At 43.7% G+C, this 14,886-nt stretch overlaps 1 protein-coding gene across 2 annotated transcripts in view; it reads right to left on the bottom strand.

Annotated features, from left to right (window-relative positions):
• Drp2 (dystrophin related protein 2) overlaps window positions 1-14,886 on the bottom strand; it is a 28,883-nt gene that overhangs the window by 7,134 nt on the left and 6,863 nt on the right. The window contains exons 4-15 of one of the 2 annotated variants that reach the window (XM_052170804.1): window positions 13,958-14,078; window positions 11,766-12,034; window positions 11,269-11,415; window positions 10,760-10,838; window positions 8,715-8,775; window positions 8,308-8,369; window positions 6,894-6,968; window positions 5,659-5,860; window positions 5,387-5,472; window positions 4,412-4,569; window positions 3,977-4,143; window positions 2,054-2,165 (exon numbers count right to left, since the gene is read on the bottom strand). In XM_052170804.1, the coding sequence (XP_052026764.1) occupies window positions 2,054-2,165; window positions 3,977-4,143; window positions 4,412-4,569; window positions 5,387-5,472; window positions 5,659-5,860; window positions 6,894-6,968; window positions 8,308-8,369; window positions 8,715-8,775; window positions 10,760-10,838; window positions 11,269-11,415; window positions 11,766-12,034; window positions 13,958-14,078 (1,539 nt within the window). The remainder of the gene's footprint in view (window positions 1-2,053; window positions 2,166-3,976; window positions 4,144-4,411; window positions 4,570-5,386; window positions 5,473-5,658; window positions 5,861-6,893; window positions 6,969-8,307; window positions 8,370-8,714; window positions 8,776-10,759; window positions 10,839-11,268; window positions 11,416-11,765; window positions 12,035-13,957; window positions 14,079-14,886) is intronic. The other variant, XM_052170805.1, reaches the window with a different exon arrangement.

Genomic DNA, 14,886 nt, shown 5'->3' with positions numbered 1-14,886 from the left:
TCTCCTGGCTCTTACAATCTTCCTATCCCCTTTTCTGTGGAATCAGTGGGAATCAGGCACCACACCATCCCTTATAATCTACATTTTGACTAGCTGTGGATCCCTGTAATAGGATCTATTAGGACAACAGCAGCTGACATGCCAACACAGACCTGAAATTCTATGGTCCTACCCCTGGAGGACAAGCTACAAAGAGAGGCAGAACCATTCTTCTCCAGGGACAAGCTCCCACACAGGTTATCCAATCTCAAGTGGTCAGCTTTGGACACATGTACATAGTAGCAAAGCTAAATGAATGTATGTGTGCATATATATGTATATATGCATATATGTATATATATACATATATGTGTATGTTTTTATGATTTATTCATTTTGTATTTTATGCATTTTGGTGCTTTGCCTGCATGCATGTCTGTGCCTTGGAATTGGAGTGACAAACAGTTGTAAGCAGCTTTATCTGTGCTGGGAATCAAACCTGAATCCTTTAGAAACAGAAGTGCTCTTAACTGTAGAGCCATTTCTCCAGCCCAAGTGGATTGTAGAGAAATGTGTGTGTGTGTGTGTGTGTGTGTGTGTGTGTGTATGAGTTTGTGTATACATACACACATATATGCATGTACACATGCATATACAAGTAACAATACTTAAAGAGAGATCGTGCATTTGGGAGGGAGACACAGCAAAAGTTGGAGGGGACAGGAGGGTGTAGATGTGCTTGCTGCTCGTGTATGAAGTTCTCAAAAATAAAATTATCATACAAAAATGTTCATTATGAATGAAATGAATTGGAAATTTCACTTACTTTGTGTGTGTGCATATGTACCCACTCCAAAACACAGTGGAGGTCAGAGGACAACTCACAGGAGTTGGTTCTCTTCTTCCAGCACATGGGTTCTAAGACTCAAACTTTAATCATGAAGCTTGGCACACTTTACCCAGTAAGCCATCCTGCTGCCCCTTTTCTATAAATTCTAGGAATGGGGAAGATAAACAGGAGGCAGAGGATTATTGGCTTCTCTCTTCCAGCTGGTTTCTTCTGTTTGCCCTTTATAATGTGTTGTGTAAATGGTAATATAGTAACGCACATGGCCCCTGCTCTCGCTGGCTCACACATCCCTGTGCTGACATAATTTGAAGATAATACCTTAGAAAAGTGTATTGTGGAGAAATGGTTTTAAAATGGTGGGGAGGAGAGAAAGGCAGATGGAGTGTACTTGGGGTTCTGCAAGAATCTAAGGGAACAACAAAGTATAAAGAAGTTGGGGGGGGCGGGAAAGATGGCTCAGCAGTTAAGAGCACTGATGTTTCAGAGGACTCGGGTTCAATTCCCAGCACCCACAAGGCTGCCCACAACTATTTGTTACTCCATTTCCAAGGGACCTGACACCGCCCCCCTGGCCTCTTCAGGCACCAGGCATGCAAGTGATCCACAGATATACATGTAGCCAAAACACCCAGATACATAAAATACAAAATGGATAAATCTTAAAAGAGAGTGAGGGGACAAGCTCAGGTCGCCACACAGGTAGCAGCTCTGGTCTATGGCTGAGTTCAGGGACATTGACCAAGATGGGCTCAGGCAGCTTTGAAGGGAAGGCTGCCCATGGAAACCAACTACAATTTATGAGTACAGGTTAAAAGCATCTGTTTCTCCTTTTAATGAACTGTGTAACTTAAACGCAGACTTTGGTACTGGCAAGAAGGGGTAGAAAAAAATGACAAAGTAGAAAGAAGAGACTCACATTCAGTACAGGAGCTATACAAGAAATGAGCCAGAAAAACTCAGGTGAGCCAGAGAAAGGGTGGAACTATCTTGCTCCCCTACCTCTACAGATATTTTTCTGCAGCAAAGAACTAGGGCCCAGAGCGCCCTAGGCAACTATGGCCCCAGTGTCAGAAAAGCTGTGATGGAAGAGTAGAGGGGCCTGAATTCCCAAAGCAGTGAACCCTTATTCTTTGAACACCAGTCCATCAGGAGAGCTGACTCCTGTGTGCCAATGCTGTGCAAAGAGGATCAAAGCCCCTCCCACCTGATGTGGAGGCTTCATACCGGTGTGTAATACTCCATGATGGGATAGTGGAGCTTGTTGCCTTTGCTGGCCCTGCCTGTCAAGAAGCAGGTCTGGCAGATATCCACGTTAAACTGTTTCAGACTCCGGTACCTTGGGGAGAGAAGATATGGATGGTCGTGAAGATAATTCAGTGACTGCATCATTTCTACAATCCAAATACACACAGAGAGGGGAGTGGGACTCAACCTCAGCAGGTGAATAAATAGCCTTATTCTACAGACCACAAATTGTGCATTAAACCACAGGTCCCAGAACTCAGAAAACGTGGAAAAGGGCATTGTGTTAGCCAGGTCTTAAGGGAAGGAGGAAGGTAGGAATAAACATCTCACTGTGGGTAGCTTTCTAAACAAGGATGGTCCCAAAGGTTCCCTCCTTACTCTGGAGAAGTCAAACCTCCCATATGAAGGCAATTTATTCCCTAGCTGTGGTTAAGCTGACTGAAGGTTGTTTTCAAAGGTTCTCCATAACAACTGTATTTATATTATTACAGAATATAGAACAGTCTTTCCCCTCTCCTTTTAAAGGCAAGCTAAACTTTCCTAGTCCTGGTAGTATCAAAGAATGAAATGCCTAGCTTTAGGTAATCAAATAGATATCCCTAGGTTTTCAGCTAAGTAGCCAGGTTATCTTGGGCAGTCACATTTCACCTTGGTGTGTAGTTTACTCAAGTTATAAACAGCAGAATGTTTTGTGGGACAGTTGGATGTTAGTACTCTAAAAAGCTAAAAGGTTGACTGGACTGAGGTTGGGACTCAGCGCTTGCCTAAGACCCCAAATTCTATCCTCAGCAACACACTCACAAACTTTAGGCATTTTGTGGGAGCAGTTAGCTTTGTGGAGGGAGGAGTGGATTATAATCCGAGAGGCTTCAAATGAATTCCGATAATGTTTTATCCCTTAAGCTTATCCCTGGGTATGCACAGTGTGCTGCAGTCAGTCGACACTGTAGCATAGTCCCATCTATGAGGTTTATAGTGGAGAGGAATGTGCAGTTGACTTACAAAAAAAATCTTCATGTGTTATGTAAGTTGATTTTGTGTCAGGCTGCATTCACAGTCATTCTCAGCTGCATAGCCGCAGGTTGGTCATGCCTCTGAGGCTATTTACATCTATGGGACTGCTTGGGTTTCCTTTAGGTGAAATATTAGCCACGTTTGCTCAGGCTTTGCTGCCTGAGCATCTGGTAATCCAGAAATCCCTGGTAGAGCCTTGCCTACATATCTCAGTTTTTTTAAAGATTCATTTTCGTGTGTATTTTACGCATATGGGTGCTCTGTCTGCATGTACATCTGTACAACAGAAGAGGACGTCAGATCCCATCACAGATGGTTGTGAGCCACCATGTGGGTACTGGGATTTGAACTCAGAACCTTTAGAAGGGCAGCCAGTGCTCTTAACCAGGGAGCTTTCTTTCCAGCCCCCGCAGGGATTTAGATTAGGGATATGCGAGCTGCATGGTGGAAATGTTATAAACACGGCATGTGAGTGTGTGTCTCTTTCTAACTCTGTACTGGGATTTCTTGTGTGTAGCCTACTGGTCAGCTGTGTGTGTTCGGGGGGGGGGGGTGCAGTATTTATATCACATATGACATAAATCAGCTTTTCTTTCCTTCTGGGGAGTTGATGGTGAACTATATATGCTGACAGAACATTTAGTATATATATATTATTTTTTATAACATTTACTATCTATTTTTAAGGACATGTAGTACTTTTTATTACAACTAGGACAAAAACTATTTCCTTTCTAATTTTTAGAAGTTAAACATTTTCGATAAAAAGGTTACAATAACACACCGTAGATATATCATAAATCAAAAATAATTAAACAATGCTGTTCTGTAGCCAAGTTTTGTGTCCCATGACATTTTTATTCTCCCAGAAGGTATTGCATCCCATACCTGAACCCTTTGATGGGGCACTGTCTGCAGATAGAGCACTTGGTCTGATGCTTCACTTGCTCAGCGATGGTGACCCGATGCAAAACAGCCAGCCACACCATAGACTGGGGCTCCAAGTTGACCCACTCCAGGAATTGGGAAGCTTCAATGACTGGCTTACCAGTGCTCTAGAGAAACAAGAAATCCAGTGAATAGAAGGCCAAATATCTTGCTGCTTGAGTGCCAGCCAGCATCTACTGAAGCAGGGGCATCAGCATCCTTTCCTGCAGGACCCCTGCTCTACACTCCAGAGAACTGTTAGTTCTGTTGTCCTGTCTCAAAAGAGCCCCCGTACCTCTGAGTATGTTGCACACAAAGGCTGGTCTCCAGCTGTTCCGCTCACCATCCCTTCCATCTTACTTCCCTCCCACTTTGAAGCTCCAGCTCCATACTTACAAAGCGAAAGCAACTCCGGACACTGGGCTCCACATTGCTGCCCCCAAATGCTGCCACTTCACCCAGCTGACGGGGCACTTGAATGGCTTCATGAAGCAGGGCACCGAGATGGCGTTGATCACACTGGCTGCCTGAATTGGCTACTTGGCTGAAGAGATCTGCTGGGCCCATCATCAACAATAGCCAGACCCAATTTAGGAATGACCAGAGAATGGTACGTGGAGGAAGAAACAGAAAAGGGTGACAGAGAAAGAGCACACTGCACTGTTGAACTGAAAACTTCAGAGTGGAAAATCCAGAGACTCATTCCCTATCTCAACTCCCAAGGGTTGGAAAAAGAGCATTCCTGAGTTTGGGTGGGGGAATGAGACAGACACAAAGAGGGCATCATCAATGAGAAAGGAAGGGAGGGGGAAGGGCAGGCAGGGAGAGAACAGAGGGGAGAGTGATAGAGACAAACACAGGAGCACAGGAGAAAGAAAGAAACAATTGTTTATCACTGAGGAGGCAGGGGTGAGAGAAAGAGAGAAGGGGAGGAAATAGAGAAAGAGGACGAGGAAAGAGAAAGAAAAAGAAAAAGAAAAGAGAAGATCACAGAAGGGGAGAGAGAGAGCACAGAGAGCAAGCAGGCAAACAGGAAGGGTAGCGCCAGACAGAGATGCTACAAGAATGGGAAAGCAGATACTTCCTTGGTGTGGAAACACATGTTTCCCACCCACAAGAGAGGGCAGCTCTTCTAGAACATCCTCAAGGCCAGGCCAGCAACCTTAGCAAACCCCTCAACATAAAATCCATAGCTTCAAACCTTACTTAAGTCCCAGAAAAATGTACCCGGGGACAGAGGTCATCATCACAATGCGACCTCTGCTGAGTCACAAGAGATAAGCTCTGCTTATCCTATGGTCTCCCTCCTTTTTCCTCTTGTAACGCCCCTCCTGCACCCAACATCACCGCAGATGCAGGAGTTGTACTCACACTGAAGTTTTTCTTTCACTTCGGTGCCACACAGGCATGCAATGCCTGTCTTAAAGGACAATGCTCGCATCTTTCCACTGCGACCACTAGGTTTAAAGGAAGACATAGAAAACAAACATATATGTGAAAAGTTTTGGCAGTCTTTTCTCACTGGTGCATGCTCTAAGCTGCCTTGATCTAAGTATGCCATGGGAGCAAGCTCTTCCCACCATGGCCAATGGAGATGCCCCGTCGGATTAATCGGGAAGGTTTCCAGGACTGAAAGCTTTTACCTATCAAAAACATTGAGGAGCCAGTTGAGGCTCATGTCTACACACAGTGGCACGTTGACCAGGATGCCTCTTTCCTCCTCCAGTCGTTCATACAAGGCAGTCAAGCAGTGAATGACCTCCACCACATCCATTACATGTTCACTGGCCTGCAAGTCGTGCTCATTGAAGATCTCCAGAGCTGTAGTTAAAGTTACCAGATCCACTGGAAGGGAGAGAAGAAAAAGGATATGGAGTCCAAAGAAGTCCAGGGATCTGATGTTGCAAGGCTACAGTATCACCGAATCTGGTATTAAGTCCAGGCCAGCACGTGCAAGTCTGCCATGAGTTTGTCTGTTACCATGACTCCTATCCTATGGAAGAGCAAGGCACCAAAGGTCTCCCAAGTTAACCCAGCACATCTCTGTAGGCATAGGTTCTTTCACATCCATTTTGAGAAAACAGTGAGCTGTGAATGAGAGCACCACCTGCACTGTATTGACTTGGAAATCATATGTCACTTGAAGTTTCTCTGTTTGTAAAGGTTTCATCTTTTTAAAATAGTTTTGGAGCTACAGAGGGCTGATTCCTGGGCCTTGCTCATACTAGGCACTCTATCCCCAAGCCAAACCCTCAGCCCAATATCAGTTCCAATTGAAAACAGATTTGTTCATGAGCCCTGTTCTAGGAAACTTCGTCCTGATCACAAAGGAAGAGTGAGTGCATGGCTGGGTGAGTGTGACACACAACAGGAAGACATAGTTACCTGTGATACTGAGTCAGCCTAGCTAGAGGCCTAGGACAGAAAGATTAAATGAACAGTCAAGGCCAGAAGGGACAATAACACGTCTGCAGCATGCCGATGACTAACCACAGAAACTTGTTTTAACAGTTCTGTTGCTGTACCTAATAAGCCCAAGATGGTGGACCATGAAGCAGATCCTGCCTGCTGCAAAGCAAAGTTTCTTGATTGCCCAAGCTGGATAGGGGTTAAAAAACAAAAAACAAAAAAACAAAAAAATAAAAAAAACCCCTACAGTTTGGATAGCTGTGGAGTTACTTTGAAAATAAGTCCGGGGCTTAGGGTGAATGGCAATATTAAGTCTTCTCAGCTAAGATGTCCCAGTATTTATAGTGTTCCCATCAAAACAATCAATAGCTCTGGCCAGCGTGGGATGAAAACAGGAAGATGCAGACAGGTGGGGAATAGGAGGAAGGGGGTGAAAGGCATGGGAAAGAGCAACTGAAGACAGACATACGGCGCAGGGCCTTCTGGACTCTGCGGAGCTTCATGGCAGTGCGGTAAGCTGAGAACTTGATGTTGTTCAGATCGGCTGCAAAAAATGAAAGACACTCACTTAGATCAGAGAATTGAGAAGCAGAACAAGTGCCAACAAGGATATGTATGAACGAGAGTTGTTAGTGGACGTGTGCACTGATGCGCCCACACAGGGAAACAACTTGGTATTGTGCGATGAAGGAGAACACATACATCCTGCTATCAAGGGGCTGTGGGCTATATATAGTTCACAGCAGTGATGTGAAGACATTTTTTTTTTAAGTAAGAAATGTATTTTGTATCAAGATCCAATATATCCACATTCCAGAAAGCAATTCTTTACTAGATTTAATACAAATAAAACCAGAAAATTAATAGTAAACCTGGCCCTTGCTAAGTATTCACTGATAGCTCCCAGTCTTCTTTCAGCTTTTGAAGAAAATTATTATAGCATGTTGAAATAATATTATGACCGACATACTAAAAAGTATGCCCTGAAAACCCTCTTGCACATATGTGCCAGGAGCCACACACAAGAACTCCTCAGCAGGGTTGTTTGCACATAATCACTCTCAACTAGAGACCATGTGCCTATCAGCAGTAGCATAGGTAAAGAAAGGCTGTGGAGGTGTTCTAAGTGTAGTCATAGGGACAAACTTGTGACATATGCTGTATTTCTCCTAGTAGGCAAAGCATGAAAGAGCCCCCCTCACTGCAGCCCAGAGACTGCCTTTCAAATCAGATTAGACTTCGTGTCTTCAAGCAGAGCCCCTAATGATGTTAAAATGGTCCAGGGGGAAATGGGGTTGTGCTGTTGAGGAAGATGCAGAGGGGCTGTTTTATCCACTTAAAAACCACATTATTGAAGTACAATGGGCATGCAAGGAGCTGTATGTGAAGTGACAGTTAGGAAGCCAGTGTTTAGCGTATATAGCTTGATAAGTATGACGATAAGCATACATTACCACAACCTGTTTCATAAACCTACCCATTGCTACCAAAGAGTCCTCCCAATGTATTTATTATTATTACTATTAGTAGTGGTATGTTTCTGGTAAGAATACTTAATATGAAATTATTCTCTTAGTAAAACTTGACACATAAAAACTATACTATTAACTATATACACTATGTCTTATAGCTGATCTCTAGGAGCTATTCTTATTGCATAACTGAAGTGGTAGCCTGTGAGCATTGCTTCTCTTATTTCAGTTAGCATAACATACTTTGAGTTTATCTACACTGTCTGAATGGTATCGGTTTAAGAAGAATAGAGAGTATACTTCCATTTTGTGCATATGGCATATTCTCTTCATGCATTCATACACTGATGAAATATATAACAAAGACAATGGTACAGATTCCCTCCCCAAATAGGAACCTTGCATTCTCACCTAGGGTTTGGTATAACTCAGTCATCTTGGGATGGTCCCAGCATGTGGTCTGAGCCTGGTGGCTACAAACAAAAGCATCAATAGCACCAACATCACATTCCCAACATCCTTTGCAGACACAGACACACACACACAGACACAGACACACAGACACAGACACACACACACACACACCCCAGTTAGTGAAAGGTGGGTTGCAAGAAGCAGCACAATGCAAAGATAATCTCTAAAGACCCTGATACACTGGAGTTCACCATCACCCTGGCAGAACCTTAGCACATCTTACAAGTTGGCGGAAGCATTATACTAATCAGGGGAATCTCCATGCACAAGAAGTAACAGAAAGACAGGAGATAGGAGGGGCTAGGCAGGTAACTGACCAGCTTCTAATTCTGATGATCACTCACTTGATGTAGTAGGGGACTTTATTGGGAGAAATTGCTCTTTCCCAGGGAACTTGGACAGAAGCTGTTAAAAAAAAGAAGAGAAAGAAAGCTGGCCACTAGTATTCTTTAAGCGTCCTAGCCATTCTCAAATTAAATTTCTTAATTAGATTTAATTCATTTTATTTTGTGTGTTTTGTCTGCATGCATGCATGTGTACTGCATGTGTGCTTTGTGCCTGTAGAGGTCAGAAGAAGGCATTATATGTCCTGGAATTGGATTTAGAGATGACTGGGGGTCACCATGTGGGAGCTCGTAATTGAATCTCTGTCTTCTGCAAAAGAAACAAGTGCCCTTAAACCACTTCTCTGGTCCATCCTGTACATTCTTAAACTCTGCGCTTCCTCAAAGGTGGTTAAACACAAGAGGAAATAACATTCACTTCCAACTGTTAACAGCTCCCGGGGAGTGGGGGAGTGGCATTGACAAGAAATGCATGTTGCTTCTTGATACAAGAGCAGGGGAAGAAGTTTTCACTAATGGCCCATGAAACCAGAAATAGGGCCAGAATGTGAACAGGAATACTTCATAACCCCAGTATTTTCCCTAAGCAGGCTGTCATTTTTACCTATTTAGCTGCAGGTAGCTGAATTGCTCCTGTGGCTGTGAAATACTATTTTCTCTTGAGGCTCAAAGCCTTTCCCTAGAATGCCAACCTTCTCGGATCTGTTGGGGAGAGGTGGGTGATATTGCCCATAAAGCTCTTATAAGGAACTCTTTCAACTCTCTGTTTATATCACTGAGATCTTAACAGGAGAGGCCTAATGTACCTGGCTCATTCATTGCAATTTTCCTGACTACAAGACTCCTCGGCAGATTTAGCTGTGTGGAATTGGCTATAAGGCAAAAATTTGAAGCATGCTTATTGAACTCCTCCTATGTGCCAGATACTATGCTCATGCCTTCTGCCCGTATCTAAGTTTCCTTTCTGCACATTTTTGACATCTCCATGCCTACCTCCTTGGTCTAGGCCAGCATCACCCATTCACACAGATTCTGGTGCAGTAAATTCTGAGAGGTCTCTCTGTTCCCACTCTGGCTCCCAACAATCTATTCTGAACATCATGCTGATATGTAAATCAGATCATGTCACCCTACTCTTCAAACCCTATCAAAAATCCTCTGTTGTGTTTGGAGTAAAATCCTGAGTTCTTATTTTTACGCACATGGTCTTCTGTTCTAATGTCTCTGCTCTTCCTGTTGCTTCATTCTCTATAGGTCTCCTCGCTGTTCCTCAGCACATATCCCTGAACCCCTGCATTAAGGGCTGGAATTTCTGCCTAGTGTGCTCGCTCAGCTATCCATGGGTCCTTCTTTCACTGCCTTTGGAGCGCTATAAACTGCCTCCTTCTCAATGAGAGCTCTGCAGTATCTCTTCCCACTAGCCACAGGTGTTCCATTTTCATGTCACATCGCCTTTGGAGCTCTGTAAAACTGTCACCCTCTCAGTGAGACCTCTGCAATGTCTCTTTCCTTTAAGTCTAGTTCCCCCCCCCCCCCAGGCATGCCTTCCCTGCTTTAATATTTTCCATAGCACTTGTCACAATTTCTCTTATACCTGGATACTTATTTGATTATGATCTGTTACCGCCACTAGAATATGAGCTTTCCAAATCTAAGGATATTTTTTCCTCCAGCATGGCTCCAATGCCCAGAAAAGTACCTGGCTCACAATTAATACTGTTGCACAAATATGCTTATTTAATTTAATTTTCAAAATCTAAAGAGCTAGAAATCCCCTCCTTTCTGGTGGGAAAGGTGAGGTTCAAAAGATAACACCAGTTTTTCAAATCTGCACAGCTCTTAGGCTGAGGCACAGTTGCTCTGAGCCTGGTATTCTCTGACTGAGGAGCTGCTCTTTTAAGCACCACATCACACAGCCTTTTCCTTATTACTTCTTGGATGCCAAGACATACTGGGCTCCCAACGGACCCCTAGCAGACCACAGTAGATTTTCTTGGAAAATGGCTGCAGTTCTGCTTCATGCAGTCTGGTTTAGATTCACATACTGGAGAGAAAGTGCTGTGACCCAGGCCCAAAGTCCCGGTGGGCATCCTGGAGCTGCTTAAGCCTTTCAGCGACTGACACCTATGGAAAGAACAGTGGGTTACTTCTAGCCACTTCCTGTTGAATCTTCAGTTGTCTTCAAGAATCTTTACGTGCTCTCCCATAAGGTAGCCTTTCTCCTATTCCAATATCATCTGTGGTTACCTAATTCCCACCCTCCGCCAGCACTAAGGATTGGAGAAAAGCATTCTTAGTTCCAAGCCATAGTAATTCTTCTCTGCAGTCTAATCAGTGTGTTTAAATCTAGACAAAGCCCTCTCATTCTAGTTCAGCCATTACTTGCAGCTTAGAAGTTGAGAAGCTTATTCTCTGACCATTCTTTCCCTGTGTAGCTTTCAGTTCCAAACCATTGATATTCATTGGGCCTGCATATATTCCCCTTCCTCCCTGCCCCACAAGCTTGGCCATACCAAGATGCCTCCCCGAAGCTCATTTCAGCATGCTCCTCTACCTGGAGCTGTTTCCACTGGATGTTGATCTGTTCCAGAGCCCTTGAATTCTCCATTGACAAGTGTACATCAGAGATGGCAAGCTGGTGGGCCAGATCATTCACTAACTTCACTCCATCTTTCACAGGAGAGAATTCTTCTTTGAATAACTAGAAAACCAGAACCCAAGTGCCACAGCAGACAGAGTAGGGAAGAGGACATGTTACTCAGTCACCTGAACTTTCCCCTTTCCATGTAACAGGGTTAGTTTCAACAACACTTAACTACTTGGCCATTTGTGCAATAAACAAAGACATGAGTGGTCACTGGTCTTATCCCTTGTATTCATTTCAGAAAAGCATAGAAAAAGCAGTAGGACAGAGAAGACTATAGACAAACCAGCCCCCAGTCCAACCCAGAACTAAAAGATGCTCAGCTGAGTCCCAGACCAGTAATTAAGTCTCAGAAAGAACACTGTGAAAGGACACCAGGTCTCAGTCAGGGAAGGAACCCTACATACCTTGATGGCTTGGATATGCTCTGGGAGCGAATCAATAAAGAGATCCCCTATGGGCTCCCACGTGGCTCGAACTCCCTCTGCTTGGGTCAAAGTACTGCTCAGTTCCTCCATTGCCCCTTGGATCTCCAACAGATGTTCCAGAGTGTGCTCAATGTGGCGATGCTGATCCACACATCGGGCTGTCAGCTTCTCCCACAGTTCACTAGCCACTGTTGCCTGTTTCCATACAAAGCGACTAAGGTTTTGAATCCGCTGTCTGGGGGAGGTATCTGTGAGGGCAACCAGGAAGACAGGTCAAGCTGACTCAGCAGAGGCAACTCAGAGAAAGATCAAGGCATACTCATCCCCTTATCAAATGCTTGCTTATAAATGTGGATTTGGGGATACACTTGTGTGCTTGTTTGTATACAATAGATTCATACTTACATATGTATTTCCATAGTTGTGCTTCTTTTGCACACTCAGGGATTTAAAATTCAATTTATTTGTGTATTTATACACACACACACACACACACACACACACACACACACTCTTTCTTTCTGTGTATGTGTGTATCTGTCTGTCTGTCTGTCTGTCTCTCTCTGTTTGTGTGTGTGTGTGTGTGTGTGTGTGTGTGTGTATTCCACAGTGTTTGTGTGGAAGTCAAAAGACAGTGTGCTGGAGTTCGTCTTCTCTTTCTACAAAGCGACTCCCAGGGATTTAATTCATGTCAGAGTCTGAGGCACACACCTTTCCCAGCTGAGTCTGAGTCACATTCAGAGATTTTCTTTAAAAAAAACTATGTATTTTAAGATTATTATAGATTAGCTTTTCAATATAAATAATGATATCAATATTTCCTCTCCCTTTCCTAAAATGGTAATGTCTTGTAAACTGATAGTGTCTTATCCCAAGCAGGATTTTCGCATTGGCCTAATCTGTCAATTTTTTTCAGAGTTCCCTAGTTTTCCCTAAGAAAGGAAGCCCCAGCTCAGAAGTCTGGTAGAGTATCCCCAGCTTTTCCACTGCTCCTCATTTTTAGGTTTCCTCTTTGTCCCTCAGACAACCTGTTAAGAGAGCATTCCGAGGCTCTAGACCTGAGCTTCATGGAATCGCCCTGTTCTGTCTGGAGCGTGCCTGAGTCAGGGTTCACTGAGCAGCAATTTAGTCAGGGCCCACTGGCCCACTGAGAGAGCAGAAATAAACAGAGACCGTGAATGGAATCTACAAAGAACTCTGCCAATGAGGGCTTCTTTCTAGTCTATTTACTTCATGTGTCAGGGCTGAGGATTCTTTCCAGAAGGGGTTGCTAGACCACCACTCAGACTTAACTGCCATGGATGCCACGCTGGCAGTTTATTGGAATCGAAACAGAAAGTGGCCCTCCCTATGAAGTCAGGCCCAGACAGATGTCACCAGGAACAAAGGTGACAAACCATCAATTTTCTTCTCAAAAGTCACTACCGAACTTCTTAGCTTTTAAGATCTATCTATCTATCTATCTATCTATCTATCTATCTATCTATCTATCTATCTATCTATCTATTAGTTGTTGGCTGTCACCAGTATTGCCAATGTCTCTTCATGTTGGAATAATTATTTTCTAATGTTTTCGATTTACGCTACTTTTATTCATTAGTATCTTTACAAATAAACACGAAAACAAAGGTGCAGATCACATGAGTAGTAAGTATAGCCCTGGGTTGTCACTCAGGTCACAAACAACATTCTAAAAGGACAGCTGCTTTCATTTCCTGAGGTACTTCAATTCACTTGTATCCTTCTCTCTATCTCTGTTCCCCTGTGTCTCTGTCTCGCTTTCTCTCTCCCCTCTCTCTCTTTCTTTTCCTCCCTCCCTCCCTCCCTCCCTCCCTCCCTCCCTTCCTACCTTCCTTCCTTCCTCCCTTTCTCTCTCTCTCTCTCTCTCTCTCTCTCTCTCTCTCTCTCTCTCTCTCTCTCTTTCTTTCATAATACCTCATGACAAGGCCACATATGACACTCGGAAGAGTCACATATAGCTTCGGGCCACATGCTGGTGAGCCCTGCTTCAGGTTCTGTCCTTTTTCTTACAACTAACAGTGACGCTTGCCCCTGTCTGACTTTATTCGGAGTTATAGCTGAGACATGGAGACTTTGAAAGTCACAATGGTGTTTGTTCAGTAGTACCTACAGCTCAAAAGGAAGTGGAGGAGGACAGGAAGGTCACCTACCTTTGCTCTCAGAATGAGACTCCTCTAATTCCTCAAATGGGTGCTGGGACAGGAAAGCCTGAGCGGATTCCAGCACAGAGTAGATATAGGGACCCTTAGACTTGACTTCTTCCATGAAGGCCTGTGAAAGAGAGCAGCCAAGTTAGCTTTTCAATCACTTCAATTTTATTTCACAATCAATAATCTTTCTTCTCATGGTAGTTGGGTTCTGAGGCCTTATTAGATATCTCAGGCTTACCCAGACCCCTCCCTCACAAAATCAGCCTTCCCTATAGGCAGAGAATAACTCTAATGCTGGAAAGTCTATTTAGTGTGCAATGAGTCCAGCTATGCCACAGAGTAAAAGAAATGTGAAGTAGACTTAGTGTGAGACCAGCTTGGGTTTTACAGGTAACTCAAGGCTAGCCTGAGCTATATAGGAAGTCTGAGTCAAACCAGGTCTATGCAGTAAAAACTTGTCTCTGAAACAAACAAACAAACAAACAAACAAACAAAAACAGTAGAAACCTAACCTAGATATAGCAGTCGTTTTCTGATTATACAGATGATGCCATGGAAATATTTCAAAGTTCAGAAAACTGTAAAACACAATATTAAAGAGAATTCCAGTTTTCTCACCCAGAGTTAAAACACTGTTCATGTCTTGTGGGATTTCCCTCCTGTGGCATCACTGTATGTATGTACACATCTGTCTACGGTTTTATGTAACTGAAATCCAGAGTTTTATTTTGCATTTTCAACATTATATTATTTCCATTTGTCCATGCTCTCCTCACAAATCAAGGCAGTTCTAAATTGGAGGACAAGCCTACACTCTGTGAAGTGCAAGCCCCAGACTAGGACTGCATACCATCACCTATTGCTTTAGGTGTCTGAGCAGAACTGAGGGCCTGTCTGTCAGAGTCTTCTGAAACAGTATTTCCTGCCGA

Source organism: Apodemus sylvaticus, chromosome X (assembly GCF_947179515.1).
Source record: "Apodemus sylvaticus chromosome X, mApoSyl1.1, whole genome shotgun sequence".
NCBI classification, from domain to species: Eukaryota; Metazoa; Chordata; class Mammalia; order Rodentia; family Muridae; genus Apodemus; species Apodemus sylvaticus.
The sequence above is the reverse complement of the archived record's forward strand: the minus strand, read 5'-3'. Positions and strand labels throughout refer to the sequence as shown.